Source organism: Erpetoichthys calabaricus, chromosome 15 (genome assembly GCF_900747795.2).
Source record: "Erpetoichthys calabaricus chromosome 15, fErpCal1.3, whole genome shotgun sequence".
Lineage (NCBI taxonomy): Eukaryota > Metazoa > Chordata > Cladistia > Polypteriformes > Polypteridae > Erpetoichthys > Erpetoichthys calabaricus.
The window spans coordinates 61,478,486-61,499,801 of NC_041408.2; the positions used below are offsets into that span (position 1 = coordinate 61,478,486).

Sequence of the window (21,316 nt, forward strand, 5' to 3'; positions counted from 1 at the left end):
AGAAATCGTCTTGAAGAGTGTATCACTAATGATGGCCTCCACTTTGAAGACATCATTTTTAAAACACAGTGGAAAAAATCTATTTTGTATACACTTTCTTGTGTCATAATGAAGTCTAATTTATCTTGTAGCGTTTTTGTAAAATTGAACATTTGAAATGTGATACTTCTTTTTGGCTCATCCTGTATAATATATGTGTACCTGTGATGCCTGGGTTGCTGTACCTGGTATTGTCCCCTTGAACCCAGAACCTATGCCCTTCCAAGCATGAGCACACTATTTTTAATAAAAACTGCACATCACCATGAACTCCTAAACATGTTTCACCACAGTGCCAGTCAGAGAGAATTACAGTGGGAAAATTGTTTTGTTTCTTTTTCACTTTGTGATGTTGAGTTCCTTTTCAGATATACAGTGTTAATTTATGATTTTTTTTTCTTTCTATCTTTTATTAGTCGACTTTATGTCCTCCAAGGGGGACTGGCTCAGCAAGAATGGAGAGTCCCTGAACTTCTTCACAGACTTCTTCAATATCTGGAACCCAAACTCACCCAAGTATATAAAAATGTCAGAGAAAGAATTGGAAGGTCTGTATATTTTATACACTTTAAATCATTACTTTTATCATTTTCTTCTTTTTAAAAAAAATTAATTTTTTCATTTTACATCTCTAGTGTTCTGACGTACATCTTTATGATTGATGTGTCACTTCCTAAAACACTGCAAACATCATCTCCGCGTATATCAGACTTTACATCCCGAATTCTTGTGAAGTTGAAACCTCTTATGGATGCAGATGAGGAGATTCAAAATCATGTTGTTGAGGAGAATGGAATTGGAGAACAAGATGAAAGGACACAAGCCATTAAACTATTGAAGACTGGTGAGGAACAAATTTATTAAGTTATTAGTAATTGAGACTAGGATTTTTGAGTTCCAGGATCTGCTACCTTTGTTCAAAATGTTTATAAATAAAATAAATAATAAATTATCACTAATAACATAAAATATAACAATCTGATAGTCACCTCATTTATTCTAAGTTTTCGTGGGAGGAGCTGCAGGCTATCTGGGCATCACTGGGGTCAGGCTCAATGTCATCCATACCCATAGATCACACTCACATACAATCACAAATTACCTAATTGCACAGAACTTTGAGACATTAGAGAAGAATGCACACAAACACAGGGGTATTGGTTTATAGGTTATTAATGTCATTATTGTCATGTGTACAAAGTGCAGTCTAATTCTTACTTGCATGTGCTAATCAACATTTAACAAAATGCCACTCTCTTACACCAGGATTATTGCGAATAAGAACTTTACCTTGAAACTTCTGTCTGCCTTGCCCGAAAAATCTCAAAAAACATATATACATTTTATATAAGTGATCGTCCCTTAAGAAATTAATGATAAAAAAATATTGTAATAATTATCTACGTATATAACTTCGTAAGGATTGTCTGTCTGTTATACAAAAACTCACAAACCACTGGGCCTTGCAGCTTGATCTTGGTCTGAGAGCTTGTAACGTTGTCCTTGGGAATTATCTATCTATCTATCTATCTATCTATCTATCTATCTATCTATCTATCTATCTATCTATCTATCTATCTATCTATCTATCTATCTATCTGTCTGTCTGTCTGTCTGTCTGTCTGTCTGTCTGTCTGTCTGTCTGTCTGTCTGTCTGTCTGTCTGTCTGTCTGTCTGTCTGTCTGTCTGTCTGTCAATTGTGCAGGGTACCTTGACCACAGAATTCAGCCTTGGGTCCCTTTCACAGTAAGCAGAGGCGCGATTTTAGTGACGGGGCAAAGAACAGCAGTGACTAACAACAAAGTCATACACTCCAATTGCAAAACAAACTGCTCATATCAAAATGAGATGTTGGCCACATGACCTGAGCATTGTAAAGGCAAGTTGTTAACTCTGTGTGCAATAGACAGTCATAAACATCCAAAAAATTAGAAGGGTGAGCTTCCTCCATCACATTATTCCCTAAAAAGAGCAGCAGCGTAAGCACCCAGCATGTGTTGTTTTTTAAAAAAGCATGTGGCATGTCCCGCAGAAAACAGTGCAAATACCAAAGTAAAAAGTCAACCACATGACACAACATTGGCTCACCTTGAAGGACATTTCAGCAACCTCAGTGGAGTGACCCTGGGGTGTTGAGTGTCAGGAGAGGCACTTCTTTGAGGACTGTGGGTCTTAGTGTTTCTAGTAATAATAATAATGACAGGTGCACGTTTTAAAGCCACGATGCTGGATCCATCAGGCCGTAGTGCTAACAACCACTGTTCCACTGTGCAACTTAATAAAAATAATTGATCAGAAAAGAATGATTAATAATAATAAACTAGGGTTAGATTTAAAATTTATTTCAATTCTTGATCATTCAAAAGATGAACGTTTTTTTCTTTTTTTTCCTTCTTCTAAGCAAGAAATAGTTTTCCTGCTCAATTTAAATCGGCTATAGAAATATTGATCCAAAAATTGATGAATTTCATCTTGATAAATGGAATGTATTTTGTTACATATATTTGAAAAAGAGTCATACTTTATAATATTTTTCATTAACACTCAGAACATGCAGTAATAGTGATCAGCAGAACAAAACTAGTTTTAGTTTTGCTGTTAAAACAGCAAGTTTATTTTTTTAATATAAATAACCTGAATTACTTTTGGTTTTTAAGTTAGCACATTCAGCAGTCTTTAGATAAAATGTTTATTGCAACCTAGGAGATGTTCTTATTCACAATAAATGTTTTATGAATAAGTTGTTATAAGAAAATAATGACATATTAACATTTAATTATTCAATTGTGTTATGTTGTTACAGTTCTCAAATGGCTCATGGCAAGTGCAGGCAGATCCTTCTCTACAGCTATTGAGGAGCAGCTTCATCTCCTTCCACTGTTGTTTAAGGTGCGGAGTTTTTGTGTTTGTTTTTTAAATAAATTAATTAGTATTATATAGCTCAGGCTTCATGAACTATCCACAAGAAAACAGATCAAGAATGTTTAGGTTCTCCTTTTTGCTTTCTCAGTCCTTTAAAGATTTCAGCTGTATTTTCAAAATAAGATTATATACCTTGAAATATATAAATATAAATAAATGATTTTATATATATATATATATATATATATATATATATATATATATATATATATATATATATATAAAGATATTTAGTATACTTTTAAAATATTTAATTTAGCCCTTCCTTCTTACAAACTACTTATCATAGATTGCTCCTGTGGAGAATGATGACAGTTATGATGAGCTGAAGAGAGATGCCAAGACTTGCTTGTCACTTATGTCTCAGGGGCTTCTGTATCCACACCAAATACCATTGGTGCTGCAAGTTCTCAACCAGGTAAGACAATGATATCAGAATATTGTGTCACCAATTTAACTATAATTATGTATACAGATGACAGTGAGTTCTTCCATTTGTGTAGAATTCAAAACATTTTCAGCCTGGTACAAATTTATCCGGTATTGCAAATAATGTACATGGTCTTTCACATTGTCTCAAGCAAAATGCCTAGATTTATTCAAGATCAACAAAAAAGGTACCACTTTTAATCATTCATTCAAATACAGACAAATATACTGGCTCCCTAATGCCAAATAGGAAAAAGGAATTTGGTAAATATATAACATGTCGGTTAGGTGGTAAAATGAACATGGCAGAATTGTAGCCTTGTCTGCAAGCTGGTGTTTTGATATTACCCCGTAAATAAGTATCAAGATATTATCACATATTATCTGAATTCCTTTTTGGGGATATTTATAGAAATAATAATGTAAAACACAAACAGATTTTATGCGATAAGTGCATTTACTGTATTCATTCCTACAAGTTGTACTTGAAAGTTTGTGAACCCTTTAGAATTTTCTATATTTCTGCATAAATATAACCTAAAACATCATCAGATTTTCACTCAAGTCCTAAAAGTAGATAAAGAGAAACCAGTTAAACAAATGAGACAAAAATATTATATTTAGTCATTTATTTATTGAGGAAAATGATCGAATATTACATATTTGTGAGTGGTAAAAGTTTGTGAACCTCTAGGATTAGCAGTTAGTTTGAAGGTGAAATTAGAGTCGGGTGTTTTCAATCAACAATCAGGTGTGAGTGGGCACCCTGTGTTATTTAAAGAACAGGGATCTATCAAAGTCTGCTCTTCACAACACATGTTTGTGGAAGCGTATCATGGCACGAACAAAGGAGATTTCAGAGGACCTCAGAAAAACAGTTGTTGATGCTCATCAGGCTGGAAAAGGTTACAAAACCATCTCTAAAGAGTTTGGACTCCACCAGTCCACAGTCAGACAGATTGTGTACACGTGGAGGAAATTCAAGACCATTGTTACCCTCCCCAGGAGTGGTCGACCAACAAAGATCACTGTAAGAGTAAGGCATGTAATAGTCGGCGAGGTCACAAAGGACCCCAGGGTAACTTCTAAGCAACTGAAGGCCTCTCTCACATTGGCTAATGTTCATGTTCATAAGTCCACCATCAGGAGAACACTGAACAACAATGGTGTGCATGGCAGAGTTGCAAGGAGAAAGCCACTGCTCCCCAAAAAAAACATTGCTGCTCGTCTGCAGTTTGCTAAAGATCACGTGGACAAACCAGAAGGCTATTGGAAGAATGTTTTGTGGATGGATGAAACCAAAATAGAATTTTTTGGTTTAAATGAAAAGCGTTATGTTTGGAGAAAGGAAAACACTGCAATCCAGCATAAGAACCTTGTCCCATCTGTGAAACATGGTGGTGGTAGTATCATGGTTTGGGCCTGTTTTGCTGCATCTGGGCCAGGACTGCTTGCCTTCATTGATGGAACAATGAATTCTGAATTACATCAGAGAATTCTAAAGGAAAATGTCAGGACATCTGTCCATGAACTGAATCTCAAGAGAAGGTGGGTCATGCAGCAAGACAACGACCCTAAGCACACAAGTCGTTCTACCAAAGAATGGTTAAAGAAGAATAAAGTTAATTTTTTGGAATGGCCAAGTCAAAGTCCTGACCTTAATCCAATCGAAATGTTGTGGAAGGACCTGAAGCGAGCAGTTAATGTGAGGAAACCCACCAACATCCCAGAGTTAAAGCTGTTCTGTACGGAGGAATGGGCTAAATTTCCTCCAAGATGGTGTGCAGGACTGATCAACAGTTACCGGAAACGTTTAGTTGCAGTTATTGCTGCAAAGGGGGGCACACCAGATACTGAAAGCAAAGGTTCACATACTTTTGCCACTCACAAATATGTAATATTCGATCATTTTCCTTAATAAATAAATGACCAAGTATAATATTTCTGTCTTATTTGTTTAACTGGTTTCTCTTTATCTACTTTTAGGACTTGAGTGAAAATGTGATGATGTTTTAGGTCATATTTATGCAGAAATATAGAATATTCTAAAGTGTTCACAAACTTTCAAGCACAACTGTAAATATAATCATTGGCTGATAAGGCCTGATCATTTTCTTTCATAACCGCAGGATAGAAGGAGCAAAGGTGAGGTTTTTGCTATGTGCTTTTAAATGCAGTGAGGAGAAACAACATAATGTCAATATGTACAAACAAATGTACAATAAAGTCTAGTTCAAAATATTTTGAAAACCAATAAATTTGCAGCATGCAGTAATTTATCAGCTAGCGAAAAGGCAAATAAACAGTATTTAAAGAAGCTAGACCTATAAAAGGGTATTTTTTTCATGTCTGTTCTAGAGGCTGCCCTTTTTTTTGGTTTTATGTTACCATTTGCTCTCCTGTAGCTGTACTTCCTCTTTTATCTTAAGCTCAACATTTTATTATCATTGCATGAGCAAGTAATTGGATTATCAATGCAAGTTATAACTCAGATGTTTTTTTTCTTTTTCACCTAACATATGGGAATGGTGCATATAGTATTTACTGAAGCATTATAAATCATCAGTATTGTACATTATGACAGAAAAATGTCAGTCACTAAGAATTCTTACACAGAGAACACAAGTTAATGGTGTAATAATCTGTTAAGCATTACTTTACACTGCAACAGTACTGGTAATCATCTGTATTGATGGGCTTTTGAATATTTGGTAAACAGTGACATGTGTTTTGTGTGTATTTCACCATCTTACTGTACTATTGCTGTCAAATGTAGTGACTAAAAAACTTTCTGTATAAATATAAAATCAAGTATAAATATACAACATGAACTATCTCTAGAAGACAATGACTGAAGCACATAGACTCCTAAATACTGTTTATGTATGTGCTTTGAATGGTTTGTGAGCTTGTGCAGCTCTAGCCTTGTTAAGTTTCTTAAAGAATAATTTCCTGATTTATGAAATTCAATATAGTAAAAAGGATTTTTTGAAGGTAGGAATGAGGATTTTCTCTTTTTTGTGACTGTGGGGGTGCCTGAGATCAATGTTTCAGACTTAACAACTAGAGTCTTTACCTCTATAACTGTCCTGTGATATTTCAGAATAACACATTTATACACTGTTGACTTAGTCATTAACACTCATCTTCTGGTTGAATATCAGCAATCCATGGGGTCACTTCAGGGGTCAGGAGTCCTGTCCACCAGGCTGAAGTGCCCCCCTGGCAGCCTTGAGCTCTTGTTTGACCTTAAATAGTCAGGACATTATGAAAGCCTTATGTACGTATAAATAGTGGGACTCCCATTGTCCTTTTTGATGTCTTGTCACTTACTCTTACTGCCAACTGATGGCCTATGCATGTCATACATTGATTTTTAAAGAAATATCGTATTCCCACAATCTATGTGTCTTTTTGTGTCCATCCCCATCATCTATCCTATGCAATCATCATACACCTTTTGCCGCATATAGTTCCACAGCCCACCACATCATCCTTCCAACCATCTCCATCAACTTTGTTCCAAGTATTAAAGCATCTGGAATGTTGATGGTTTTTCATTTCATGGACGGGATAATGTTTTTTTTTGTTTGAATTTTAAGGTGATGTGTCAACAGAAAGGAACAAAGACTTACTATTGTTGGGAGCACTTCCTCGCTTTTGTTTCCTGCTATCCCCAGCAGATGTCCGTTACCTTTGTGTCCCCATAACAAATATATTTAACAGAGATGTTCTCTCTTTCTATCCTGTCTTGAAACAGTAAGGAAACCTAATTATTTAATTTTCCTCTTCAGTAGCTCACTCTCTTTTATTATCCTAAACCCTTCTTTCAGTTCAAAATGTAACAATTATTTGCTGTGTAGGACATGAGGGAATGTTGCTCACTGACTGTCTGATACACGAGACTGTGAGTGTGACCCAAGTTTTCATGTAAACAGGCCACTCTATAGTTGTGTTTACAGCTCTTTTAAAATTGTGGAGCACACTAGAACTTCCCAAGAATAAAACTTTGCCTCTACCTCTTCAATAGAAAGGAGTCTCTGATTACTGGAGCTTATATTGAACTGAGAAATCCTCACTGACCCTGGAACAGTTCATTGACCACTTGGCCATAATACTGGCAGCTGTGCCTCGTTGGCTCTTGCTAGGTTATGTGACCTTTTCTGTCAAATCATGAGAGAGTGAGCCTCTGATACATTCTGGTCCTGCATAGTATCTATCTTTTGGTTGCTGTCTTGTCAAATTAAAAAGAGGACTTCATTAGTTCGCTGCACTCACTTTGAACAGTTGTCTATATTGTATTTTTTTTTCGTCCTCCAAACAACATCCAAGTTACTTTTATTTCGATACACATTTTTTAACTCATACAGTGATGGGAGTCTAGGGAAAAAATAACAAGGAAAAGGTGAAAATCCCTTAGGTGATTTGCACAGACTTCACTACAAACAGCAGTAAGCAATTCTTCCAGGTCCAAATCACTCTGACAATATAGATGAAGCTTTTAGCTTCTAATTATTCATGCCAGCTATCAGCCTTTGAAATTTCTGTTGATGCGAAAGATTGGTTTTATTTTTATATGGTGTCCCACAGTCTTGACAGCAAAATGGCTTCTCCCAATTGTGAGCTTTCTTATGCTTTTTAAGATAACCCTTCCATTTGAACCTCTTTCCATAGTCATTGCAGAAATAGGGCATTTCCACGGGCTGATTTTTCACAGAGACATGGAAGGTTTCATTTCTGTGTGGGGCATATTCCACCTTCAGCACAGCAGCGTTGGTCCTCTGTGGTGGTCATTTTCATATGGCACTTAAGTATACATTTATTTCAATAGGCCTCCTACACAACTACACATGCAAACAGCTTCTCTCTAGTGTAAATCTTCTGATGGCCTTGTTTTTGTTTCTCATTTTAAAAGCTTCCCCTTCTCAGTTACAAACCCACATTGTAGAACATACAGTATATAGTTATCTGTGGACCCACCAAGAAGTCGCGTTGCCCTCTACATTGCAACTTGTCTATCACTTCTTCAACAGTCATCAGTTTTTACATGGGACCTTCTGTAGAATTGTCTTTCAGGGCACTATTTGTCCTAAGTCTGTGTTCATCAGCTTGTATAAGTACTTTTCTGGTGCCCATGTTGGTTCCTGTTTTACTGAATTGCCCATTGTATCCATGTCATGTTCTGGTTCATGCCCCTTGGCCCCTTCAATTCAGTTCAGTTTTATTGACCCAAGAGGTAAATTTGGTTTGTCAGCAGGTTTTACAAAGAGACCACAACATAACATTAAAACACATCAACAAAGACACAGAACAGTACAAATAAATAAAATATTGCAGTAAGCACAATACCTATGGTGAAACAGTAGATGAAACGTATTAGACATATTTTTTTTTGAAGAAGAAGAAGATAACATTCCATGCAACTGAGTCTAACTTACACAACTAAGAAAATAACATTACATACAATCAAGTTGAACTTAACAATACAGAATTCCACGCCCACCCAAGAGAAAGAGAGGAAAGCCAGCAGCAAGGACAAAAACCTAAAAACAACAAAGAAGGAAGAATGTTGTTTTCCCCCCAATATAAATCTTATACTAAAAGTTGGGGATTAATAAAGTATCTATCTATCTATCTATCTATCTATCTATCTATCTAGTTAGTTAGTTAGTTAGTTAGTTAGTTAGTTAGTTAGTTAGTTCCTTCCATATTTTAAAAAATGTTTTGAATGGATCCTCTGAGCTTGTATTTTTTTTCTCAACTAGTATAAAATATCAGTTACCCACCAACTTATAAAACATGGGTTGGGGATCTTCCAGTTGAGCAAAATTAGTCTATGTGCTAGTAGTGTGGCATAGGCAATTACAATTTGTCTTCCTTCACTTTAAGCCCATCTGGGGGTCCACCGAACACAGCTGTTAATGGGTCAGTAGTGATTGTGATGCTAAGGCTGTCTGATAGGCATTCAAAGATATGTGTCCAAAATGGTGTTAATTTAGTGCACTCCAAAACATGTGGCCCAGTGAGGCTGGAGCTAGATTGCAATGTACACAGTGTGGCAGCCAGCCCAGACACAGACAGGCGGACACCGTAGGTTCAACACCACACACACGTTTATTGTACATATTCACACAACTATATACAGTGACAGCACACAACCCAGTACTCCCATACTTTTTCACCCACAAAGTCCAGGTCTCTTCACAATGCCTATCTCTCTAGGTCCGCCTCCACTCCTCTCCTCCGAGCTCTGTCCTTCTTCCACCCGACTCCAGCCATCGAATGGAGGGAGACGGCCCCTTTTATGTCCACCCAGACGTGCTCCAGGTGCCTCCCAACGAGCTTCTGCCTGCACTCCTTGGTGTGGCGGAAGTGCCGGCTGTGCACCCGGAAGCACTCCAGGTGTCCCTGGTCGTCTTCCCCCTAGCACTTCTGGGTGTGGCGGAAGTGCCGAGGGCCATGGCTCCTCAGGCATCTGGGCGCCCCCTGGCGGTGACCACGGGCCCCTATAGGGTTGGGCTTCCATGCTCCTTTCCCGTGGTCCCCATAGCCACCAGGACGGTCACCCCCTCGTGGTCTGGAGAAGGTACCGCCCCCAGCCGCTCGCCACAGTAGGTTAGATCTTGCCCTGAATACATTTTGGATGATTTTCAACAAGATAAATGTGATTGATGAAAGATTTTAAGTTGAATGATTTAATGCTTTGCACAGTTGAAGCTAGAGTGTATTCTATGCATTGCTGTCTTCCACTCCTTTTCTGAGACGTTAACTGAAACATCCTTTCCCCACCGTACCCTGGGATCTTTGAAAGGAAGAGACCTTAATATGTTTTTATATATTATTGAGATGCTGTCGGAGTCTTTAAGACTGATCAGTATTTCTTCTGGAATAGAAATGGATGGGAGGTGTGGAAAATTGGGTAGGTTCCTTTTAGCAAAGTTTCTGATTTGAAAGTAGTGGGGAAATTATGTTGCTGGGAAGTTAATTGTTCATAAGGTGAAAAAACATTATCTATGTACAATTCTCTTAAGTGTTTTTAATCCTGGACATTTTCCAAAGATTAAGTACTGTGTAGATTTGAGAGGGTAGAAAAAGGTCATTATTATGTAGTGGGGCAAGAGATAATAGCTTCTTTTGCCTTGAAGTGCATCCTGCATTGGTTCCATATTCTGAGTGACTGATGGAGGTTATTGGTATATTAATGATAATTTGTGTTTACTTGGGCACACAGCAGGGTATATAAAGAAGTACAACAAGATTTTAATTCTATTGCAGACCAGGCATGTGTATATTTATCATATGTGTCATTGTCCAGGTCTTTATAACTTGTGTATTTGCCATTCAGTAATAAAATGAAAGTTAGGTAGTCCCATGCCATTAGACATAAAAATTAAACCAATATTTAAACATGATCAATGGTTGATGCAAATACTATCTGTTCATCCTCTGATTTAAGCCTGTGGATGTTTGTTAAAATGTAACTTTTTTAAAAGATTAATAGCAGTTAAAATGAAAGACTGTTTGAAGCAGCTGCATGTTAGTTACTCTTGAAACCCTGAACATTTGACTCTTGGCACATGTGTTCATGTCATTAATTGACTTTGAATTACTTTGGCAGTGGTGCTTACTTTGATGTATGCTGTAAAAAATTTGTTATTTGACTGTTTACGGGGTTTTATTTTTCTTAATAAATGACACTGGTTATCTGAACTGTTCATTTTTGGATGCCACCTTCATATAGATTGCTGTTATAAAGTATGTAAAATTGGTTATGCCTTCAAATTATTTTATGGAAAAAACAAATTCACTCACTGTAAATGGTTGTACTTGCAGTTGGTTATGAGTCTACCCTGCACACTAAAACCCAGCTTTGAAGATCAGCAATAAGTAACCATATAATATTATTTATGTGTGCATATTCATTTGCAGTTAACAGGGAGAAGTATGGGAGGCATCAGAAATTACTTTTATTGATGTTTATTTCATTATCTGTGATGTATAATTTGCTTTGGTCACATTTCAAAGTTATTGTCTTATTTTGTATAGACAGCGGGAAGTAGCTCCTGGCATGCTAGATACACTGTACTCACCTACCTCCAAACAATGGTGTTCTACAACCTTTTTACCTTTTTGAATGATGAAGAAACAGTGAAGGATGTTCAGTGGCTGGTTATCAGACTACTTGAAGATGAACAGCTCGAGGTAAGAAAAACTGAAAAAGACAAGCGTCTTAAATGGTAGCTGAATTGGTATATAAACTTAGGGGAACTAAAACTGAAGTAGTGGAACTTAGAATTAAATCCTGTCATTTTAGTATTTTCTTAGGTGATGCTTCTTTGGGTTGTCAGTCTTTAACAAAAACACATAGGAGAGCTGAAAGTTTGTTCTCTTTGGTCAGAACAAAATTTTTAAGAAAATATAAACACTATTTTAAGATTTCTCTGGAATGCACTTTTTAAAAAGATAGATAGATAGATACATACATACATACATACATACATACATACATACATACATACATACATACATACTTTATTAATCCCAAGGAGAAATTCACATTTAATTTCACAAATTTAAAAAGTGTTAAAACTGATATTTGAAATGTGATTATTTACATATTTGTTTATTTTTACATTTTGATTGTCTTTGTATAAATATTAGGAGATTCATTGGTTGTCTTTCTTACCTCATAATTCGTAACACCCTTGACCGGATCACTATCAATGCAATTTTAAAATTTTGATATGTAGCTGTGAAAAAGAATGAAGTCTTGTGCTTTTAGTAGGTTGTTTACATTATTTTTAGACATGCAATACTTCACAAATTGCACAAGTCACAATTTTTGATTAATATAGTTAACATGTTACTTTATGTTATGAAGAAATGAATAATCAATGCTTGAATGTTTCAATGAGTAGAAAAAATTTTAACACAGTAAATGAAAAAGATAAAAAAAAACAGCCATTTCAAATCTATATTTTCACTTTAAAGAGATTGGCAAAGTGACTGTGTTTGATGCTGCACAGTGGGTTGGTTGACATTAACTGGAGAGGTGGCCACTTTCACACTTTGTCCTAGTAGCTGTTAAATGCCATGTTTATTTCACTTTTTTTTTTTTTTTTTTTTGATTCAGTTAACTACAGTTGTAGTTGTTGTAGTGTATATGTATGCTTATAATATGAGGTGGAATCCCAAAATAGGAAATTGCAATAAAACAGTACATGAGTGAAAAAGGTGATTTTTGTGATAGTCTGGCCAAAATCCTTAATGTACCCAGAAGTGTTCAGGAAACAAAAAAGTGTGGGAAAAGTATTGGACTTTTATCAGTATCAGCGGGTATTCAACATTTCAAAATTAGTACCAGGAAAGAAAACTGGTACTGTGCCTTCTCTGCTTCTCAGGTTAAGTTCAATTAAAAATGTTGCTATTTCTATTCCATCTCATCTGTTTGACTCTTTAACTAACAGAGTAGCTGCTCTGGACAATCTCCTGTGATTCTGTCATTTTTCATGCATGGTCCATAGAGGGACTGTTATACACACTTTGAAGACTTTCCGATATTTTCAGCTTTTGTAAGTGTTGTAACAGGGTGACAGAGTTCCATCCCAAAATCCAACCAATGTGGCCCAACTATAACTTACTGCTCTTTAGCCCCTTCATAATGCACAATTTCCAAATGTTTCCAAGTGACCCAGAAGACCACACTGTTTTTATAATGTGTATAATTACAAATGCTGGTCCAGTGCGATGTGCACTCCTGATTCAGCATAAGCCCACTTACCACGAGGTATCTGCTGATCTTGCTGTTGCTAAGGCAACATTGTATCTCTGCCAGTGAAGCAATTTTGTTTTCTTTGCCGCAATGGCAGGCTCCATTCTGTTACTTACCTGACATAGAAAGCCTACAAAACCAATTAAAAAAGAAACAGCAAACTGTTTTCAATCTGTAGTTTCCATGTATTACTGTACTGTATTACTCTATGCTTCAGTGTTTAGAACATTGTTATTAGTATGAAGCTGCTTTTTAATTTTGTTTATTAAAAATTACTTATCAACGGGAAAAAAATATTGATTATGTTGGATTTATTGTCATAAAGCTGTATGGCGGCAAAGTAGTTAGCCATAGTGCCTCCCAGCTGTACTAGGTTCAAATTCCAGAACAGTCACTGACCATGCAGAGTCTGTTTTTTGTGTGCCTTGTTTTTTATCTATCAGTTGATGTCGATTTGAATGTTTTGTGTGTGGGTGTACACACCATATGAAGGACCGATGTCCCATTGAGGCTTGGTACTTGCCTTACAACAAGTGTGGCTGGGATAGGCTCCAGCATTGAGTTACCCTGAATTTATTTTTAGGATCTGAAACCTTTATGCATATTCTGAAGGTTGAGTAAAACATTTATTTGTCTGTGATGTGAGCATTGAAAATGAATACACTAATCAGATACTTGAGCAATAGAATTCATATTAAGCAAAAATATAGTTATGTTTTTGTGTTCATAACAATTACTTATGAGCACTTTGAAATCACTTTTTTTTTTTTTTTTTTAAGCGTCTTGATGTCTAGCTATGCAAGTTGTCAAGTTTTTTGGGGTTCTCCCTTATTTTTTGATCCCTAGACCCCCCAAAAATTGTTTTTAGGCAGAGTACACTTACAGATGTCTATAGTAAACATGATCAGGGGGACTTGAAAGTTGTACATGCCACATGAACCGGCCCAAGGGGATCACCGCCAAATGGGAAGAAGGGGTCAAAGTTACTCCTGTTCACAAAACTTTGAAAAAATGGGGATCAGCAATATAGGCATGTAGAGTGCTGTTTTATGGTATTCTGAGGTGCTGATCTTGAATATGATAATACTTTTGATGTTTGATTCTACAATGGTGATCCTAACCCTCTTAAGACCTGTTCCCAGAAGACTAAAAATGACTAATTTCAAACTTAAGCATGTAGGGCATCATTTTTAGACTATTTCAAGGTCAACAGTTATGAATATGATGTTATTTTTGATTTCTAGCCTTATAAGGACCTCTATCAGAGGGTGAGGAATGACAAATTTGTATTGCATTTGGGAATATTTAGACTTTAAATGTTGAAATTGAAGCACACATTTTAATATTTCAAATATATGACACAACTCAATTCCTGTTTATTATATACTTCATGAAGTAAATCATTACATTTCTTATGAACATCCTGAATGGGGAGGACCATGTCAGTAGTGGGATTTAAACCAACAGCCTTAGGGTCTGAAGTCCATAGCCCTAATTTGTATGCCACACTGCCTGTCTACTATATAATGTAAAGCAGGCAACATATTATATTTTATTTTTTTAAAGTTGTTTTTGTTCTTTTTCTATTCCAAAGGGTAAAAAGCAGATATAATCTAACAGCTATTTGAACTTAGTTTTTTAAATGTTTTACTTGGAAAATGCCATCTGCAGACTGGATGCAGTTACCTGTGTTTTAATTCATGCAACTCATGCAGCCTTACGTATTGCATACTAGAAACCAAAAACATTTTGATCAAGCAAAACGTCAAGTAAATGTGATATAAATTTCTGTAAATAGTTTACTCATTTTTTATCATTATTTTTTTTATGTCTGTCCAACTTTTACTGATCTTCCCTTGGTTTGGCATTGTGCTGACCAGTTAAAGTGTACTGTATTCTAGGATTCCGCAGTATATGCAAGACACTAATGTATTCCCACTGAGCTGCAGCCTGCTGATGTTGAAAGAACAAACTCATGGGAGTTTAAAGAGATTCTCATATGGGTTTATAAAAGGACAGCAGTGCTGTGCAGCCACTCTGCTGTCACTATGACCTTTTCATTTTTTTTTTTTTTTTTTTTTTTTGTCTGTCTCTCCAAACTCTATTTTCTAGGTAAGGGAGATTGCCGCCACCACACTCGGTGGCCTGCTACAGTGCAACTTCTTGAACATGGATGCTTCCATGCAGACTCATTTTGAGAAACTCTGTAAAACTCGCCTTCCAAAAAAGAGAAAGAGAGACCCTGGGGCAGTGATGGACACCATTCCTCCAGCAGGTAATGTAAAGTGCAGTGGCGATAACAAAAAGTATACTTGCTGGCGTCAAACACTTCCACCTCCTCCTTATATTTTTAGTATACTAATGTTACATTAAACTATAAGACTAGAAAAGAAACATATCTGACATGAAAATATGTGAATGTTAAGAAATAATTTGGACATTCATACTTTGTGCCTTTTTATTCTTCAAGTCCGATTGTAGGGGATAACTATAGTTGTAAAAGTTAGTTTACCTTTTATTAATCAAGTCAAGATAAAACTGAGTGCCAAAGTTTGGTGTAACTGGAGAAGTAAAGCACTAAGAAATGAATGTGTTTTATAACACACTAGCCGTCCCCCGCGGCTCCACGCATGTAGTACGGAAACAAGACAAATTATGAAATTTTAAAAAAAAAATGTAATTCTGGCCAAGTGGAAGGTAGGTAAACTCCAACATCAAACATTGGCACTGTATCTGATTATGTTCACCTCTGACGAGAGAGCGTCCCCCGCGTGGGAAGAAAAGCACATGGCTGGGATATCTCTGGCAATAAGCAGCTACCCTCTAAAACACACGTAGCTCTGATCTCTCTCTCAAAAACGGCAAACGTTACTCCTTAACTATATGTAGATGATGATGTCTGTTGACCAAACAGGTATCGCTCTAACACATGGCAAGAGGTAGACCGACTCGAACAGAGGCTGGCATGTGAGTGAGGAGAGCCCTGCCCCTCGGCCTAGGGCCTCTCTCTCAAGTCACACAAATAAATCGGCACTGCAAGCGAACTATGAGACTTAGCACGATGAGAGAAGTCGCAAAATTAACCAGAATGTTCAAAGAAATTATAGAAAAAAAACCCAATCTAAATCCATTAAATAGTTCTCTCATGAAAAGCAGACAGACAGACATTGGATTTTATATTTATATATAGATTACAGCAGAGAAAAAAATGCACAACAAATATCTGCATCTGGCATAAAAGTCGTATATATATCAACTAGTCTATTCAGTGTCCTTTTCAGTTTCCATTATGTCTGCTGTCATGCAAATAGGCATGAAAGATAACACATTGCACAGAGGTTCCTCAAAAGTTGACCTTTTGTTCCTGTACGGACAAAGTATTTAAAAATGAAAAAAAAATGTAATTTTTGTTTTTACAAAAGAACAATTTGTGAGGGCGGCACGGTGGCGCAGTGGGTAGCGCTGCTGCCTCGCAGTTGGGAGACCTGGGGACCTAGGTTCGCTTCCCGGGTCCTCCCTGCGTGGAGTTTGCATGTTCTCCCCGTGTCTGCGTGGGTTTCCTCCGGGCGCTCCGGTTTCCTCCCATAGTCCAAAGACATGCAAGTTAGGTGGATTGGCGATTCTAAATTGGCCCTAGTGTGTGCTTGGTGTGTGGGTGTGTTTGGGTGTGTCCTGCGGTGGGTTGGCACCCTGCCCAGGATTGTTTCCTGCCTTGTGCCCTGTGTTGGCTGGGATTGGCTCCAGCAGACCCCCGTGACCCTGTGTTCGGATTCAGCAGGTTGGAAAATGGATGGATGGATGGACAATTTGTGATATATTTTAACTTCTAATATGCACGATTTTATATTAATATTACTATCAAATAGAAATAATCATTGCATTTTTTTCTTAGTAAGGTCAAGTGATGTTTGCATTGTTGCATAATATTGAAGCTTATATTCACCACTAAAAAATAATTATTACATTATTTTGTTAAAGTACTGAGTTATTTTGCAAAGATATTGCCTACTGCTCCCAGTTAAACTGAGAATGTGCTTGCTACTTTCGTCTGGTGACACCCATTGAGGGAGAGGTTAAGCATGCACAATTCGTGCAATCAATTGACAAGGAGTGAACAAAAGTTACAGGCCTACGTTTAGTTTTAAAAATGAAGTAAGTCAATTATAGATGTTTTAACATAGGCCGAGTGATAGCAAAGAGCTGCCATTACTGTGTCACAGTGCCAGAGTTTGAATAAGGTTTTCATGTTGTCCCTGTGCATTTTTGGATTGATTAGAATCTGTGAGTGTGCTGAATTGTTTTAATACTAAATACTGGAAAACTTTCAGTGTTAGTTCTCAATTAACAAAAATGTGTAGTCCTTCATGTGCTGTGATAGTAAATAACATCCATCCCTTTTTCCAACAACTTGAGCCATGTAGATTTGAAGAGTATTATTGTAATAATATTATATTATTGTAATAATAATAATAATACTGGCTAACTACTCAAAACACTGAGTGCCCGGTCTCGAACCCAGGACCGTTGGGTTATAAGCCAGCAGTTCTTACCTCTGCACCATTTAAGAATATGTATAAACTCCCTGTCAATTTGACATGTGAGGTTGGGTTTAACTCATTGACAGCAACATGTAAATCAATTTTTTTTCTTTAGTTATATTCTTGAATAAAAGTGCACGTTTTGGTATTTGGACTAAAGTCTTTACACATTATTAGTATAACATGGAAAAAGTTTCTGCTTTAGGTATGTGTTCAGCATTTCTTGCCTCACATTTCCTTTCATCCTACACATACTCAGATCTTTGTAGACACGGAACACACATGAAATGCATGTATTCCAAACAACGATATACTTTATTATTTACCCTGTGTAACTCCAGGAACCTCACAAGCAGATAAGGAGCCTTGGCTTAAGCTGGCAGAACTTTTTGCCCGAGTTGAGCTCTGTCAAGGAAGGGATGGGAAAGCAGGCTGCTTGTGCTGATCGACACATTTACAAAGCAAAAGACGCTGATGGAGAGGTGCGAAGGGATTTAAGGTGGGCCGGGATTACAAGTTTTTTTTGTAGGCTTCAGGGATTCTAGTGTTAAATCACAGGAACCTTGAAGATGCCACCAAGGCACACGTGTATGGCAACCTATAACGTTTGTTCAGTTCTTGTCACTTGATTGCGTGCTATGCATGTCCTTCATCTGTCAATCACTAGCAGGCACTATATGACCAGCATATGTGCATGCTTGATGACACCATCACACCAGGCAATATCTTTGCAAAGTAACACAATACTTTTGCAGAATAATGCAATAAAATTTTGTTTTTGAGTGGCAAGAACAAGCTTCCATAGTATAGTACATTTTCGAAAGGATAGCAAATCATTTTGTGAAGCACAGAATAATAAACATAATATCAGATCAAGCACATTAAGATGATTACACACTGTCGTGTAAGATTATATTTTCATAGAATGTTTATAGTACTAGGGTGTTGTACCGTGTTAGCCATTATGAATGTAATGAGCAGTCAAGCAAAATGACACCTTTTATTGGGTAACTAAAAAGATTACAATATGCAAGCTTTCAAGACAACTCAGGCCCCTTCTTCAGGCAAGATGTAATCAACCTTGTTTATGTACAGTAGTGTTCCCATCTACAGTTATGAATTTTATGATTTTGTCCAGCAATTTGCCCATGAATGACTTAATTAAGTAAAATGTATTATTATTACTGCTGTTTTTATTTTATTCAAAAGAAAGTTATGTTATATTTTCTGTGTGAATGTAAGTCTGAAAAACGCTCATGTTCACATACTATTGAATTTGCATGCTACATTTTGAATGGCTGCCTCTGTATATAAGACAAAAAAACATAAAGCATTTGTTCATTTGTACTTCAAAAACACAATAATTGTTTAAATTTAAATAATAAGTGTATTTATTTATTTATTTTGCATTCTCTTGCAGACCTGGTTAAACGCCATGCGGGGGTCCTAGGATTGAGTGCCTGTATATTGTCAAGTCCTTATGATGTACCAACTTGGATGCCCCAACTTCTGATGGATTTGAGTGTACACCTTAATGACACTCAGCCAATTGAGGTATGTAAAAAATACACATATATAAATATTTAAAAATCCCAAGATCACATTGATGTTTTTTTTTTTTTTTTACTTTTACATTTTTCTTAAAATGAGTTAAAGAGAGATGCACCATAGACATTAGGTTCTAACGGATATGACACATGGTGTGTGTGTTTCAGAAGCAGGTAAGTACAGGAATGAGTTGACATCTTTACTCCCTCTATGTAACCCTAAACATGATTAAGTGTGGCTCAATGATGGGGAAGTGGATGGCAGATTAAAAGCCTTGCGTTGGTGAGATGCTTCACGTTTAGATGCTGATATGTCGATTTAATGAGAAAAATTTCAAACCTTTTTCTCTCTTTTCAAGTCAAACTTACATAAGACCTCACAGTGCATTTGCCGTTACAGATGACTGTCAAGAAGACCCTTTCAAATTTCCGAAGAACACATCACGACAACTGGCAGGAGCACAAGCAGCAGTTTACGGATGATCAGCTGCTGGTTCTCACGGACTTGCTGGTGTCCCCGTGCTATTATGCATAACAAATCTGAGCGCACTTGGTATGCGCTGATGGTGGATGACGAACCTGCATGCAATAACTATGAAGTTTTTATGGACTTCTCATTTCCCAGTTGTTTAAATCAGTTTAGAGTTTGTACGCATTTTATTCCCCATTCAAAGGGTTTAAACAAGTTAACTGCTCATGTTTTAAAGTTGTACATTTTTATAATGATGAAAAGTTACGTTTGTGACAAAAAGTAGCACTCTTCCAGAAAGTAAATGTTTTCAAAAACACAACTTTTTTTTTTTTAAGAAACATAAAGGATTTGTTTGTTTTTTTTTTTGGTTTTATTTTTCGATGCTCTATGAATAGACACTTGAAGAGCAGCATTTTTACTTTTTGTTTTTTAAAGTAACGAGAACTTCAGACAGTAAAATGTTTCCTTTCACATTTGTTCAGCTAATCAGTTTGTTAGCAGCATAAGCTTCATAAATTCTTCCTTGGAAGAGCGGCTTTTAAATTAACATTTCTTTCTTGAGGCAGTCTATCTTTGTCACTGACCAAAACATTTTAAGTTCTTGAAATGAGAAATTTGTATATGCATTTAGCAACAACCTTTACATTTCTCATATACTTAATATTTAAGGTTAACATTAGCAGGGACTTTAGTCTGCCAAGTTTGTAATATTCTTGTACAGTGTTTGCTTGCAACATTTCTCAGGCTGCTGAATGATGATGCCATCAGCTGGTTCTTTTTCATATTATGTGTTATGTATAGGTGTAAAAGAACTTGTACAAACTGTAGAAACCTAGCACTAGCCAAATATATTGTACAAAAATGTAATCTTTACAAAATGAACATCTGAATGATACATTAGTGTAAAGAGTTACATTAGTTAGTGGTGTAAACTATATAGTGGTTATGTGAAATATTTTCATATGCCAGGAATAATTAGTTGGTTTGGCTGCTTTTAATTTATTTATCATACTGAGGATTGATTTTTGTTTTTTTGATTTTGTTTTTTGTTTTTTACTCATCAAGTATAATTACATTTACACATGCATTTGGCGTGGAGTTTGATGTGCAAGTCAGACACGATTGCAGAAAATGGCACTGATGCTCTGTTTTTTGCTTTCTTCGTTAAAAGTGGTGCTTAAGCAAATGAAAGCAAATTAGGGCTCTTCCATCTATTTCATGTGTTTATTTTAAATTAAGTAAGTTGAGTAAGTTTTTCCTTAAAACCCTGAAGTATCTAACCACTATATAGGGTAGTGCCAAAAACTGCAGTGAAGATTATAGATGTAATGTTGAATGATTCAATAAAAAAATGCCAATAAATGGATTGTTTGTATCGGAGGTGTTGCTGCGTGACTTATGACATTGGATTTATTCTGCAGGGAGGGCTGCCTGAACATCACGACAGTCAGCAAGGAGATGTGGCAGCTTTACGTCAGCTGCTGTGTTAGCTGCTTTTGTGAAATCAGAATAACACCTTCACATATGAGCACTGCCATTTTATTGAAATTAATGCAGTTCGAATCTCGTTGTAATGAAATTCATGAGACCATAAAAA

At 36.5% G+C, this 21,316-nt stretch overlaps 1 protein-coding gene and 1 long non-coding RNA gene across 4 annotated transcripts in view; one reads left to right on the plus strand and one right to left on the minus strand.

The window, feature by feature from the left end:
* Positions 1-21,095, plus strand: part of psme4a (proteasome activator subunit 4a) — a 167,890-nt gene extending 146,795 nt beyond the window's left edge. For 2 of the 3 annotated variants that reach the window (XM_051919347.1, XM_028821016.2), the window contains 8 exons: positions 456-587; positions 675-883; positions 2,843-2,928; positions 3,251-3,379; positions 11,437-11,592; positions 15,275-15,437; positions 19,121-19,254; positions 19,648-21,095. In XM_051919347.1, coding sequence (XP_051775307.1) covers positions 456-587; positions 675-883; positions 2,843-2,928; positions 3,251-3,379; positions 11,437-11,592; positions 15,275-15,437; positions 19,121-19,254; positions 19,648-19,782 — 1,144 coding nt within the window. In that variant the 3' untranslated portion in view covers positions 19,783-21,095. Of the gene's footprint in view, positions 1-455; positions 588-674; positions 884-2,842; positions 2,929-3,250; positions 3,380-11,436; positions 11,593-15,274; positions 15,438-19,120; positions 19,255-19,647 lie in introns of those variants that run through there. The other variant, XR_007933556.1, reaches the window with a different exon arrangement.
* On the minus strand, positions 11,668-12,244 carry LOC127525954 (uncharacterized). The gene is made up of 2 exons (XR_007933563.1): positions 11,960-12,244; positions 11,668-11,841 (listed from the first exon to the last, which is right to left on the minus strand). It is a non-coding gene; the product is annotated as an uncharacterized LOC127525954 (long non-coding RNA).
* Positions 21,096-21,316: the final 221 nt, after the last annotated feature.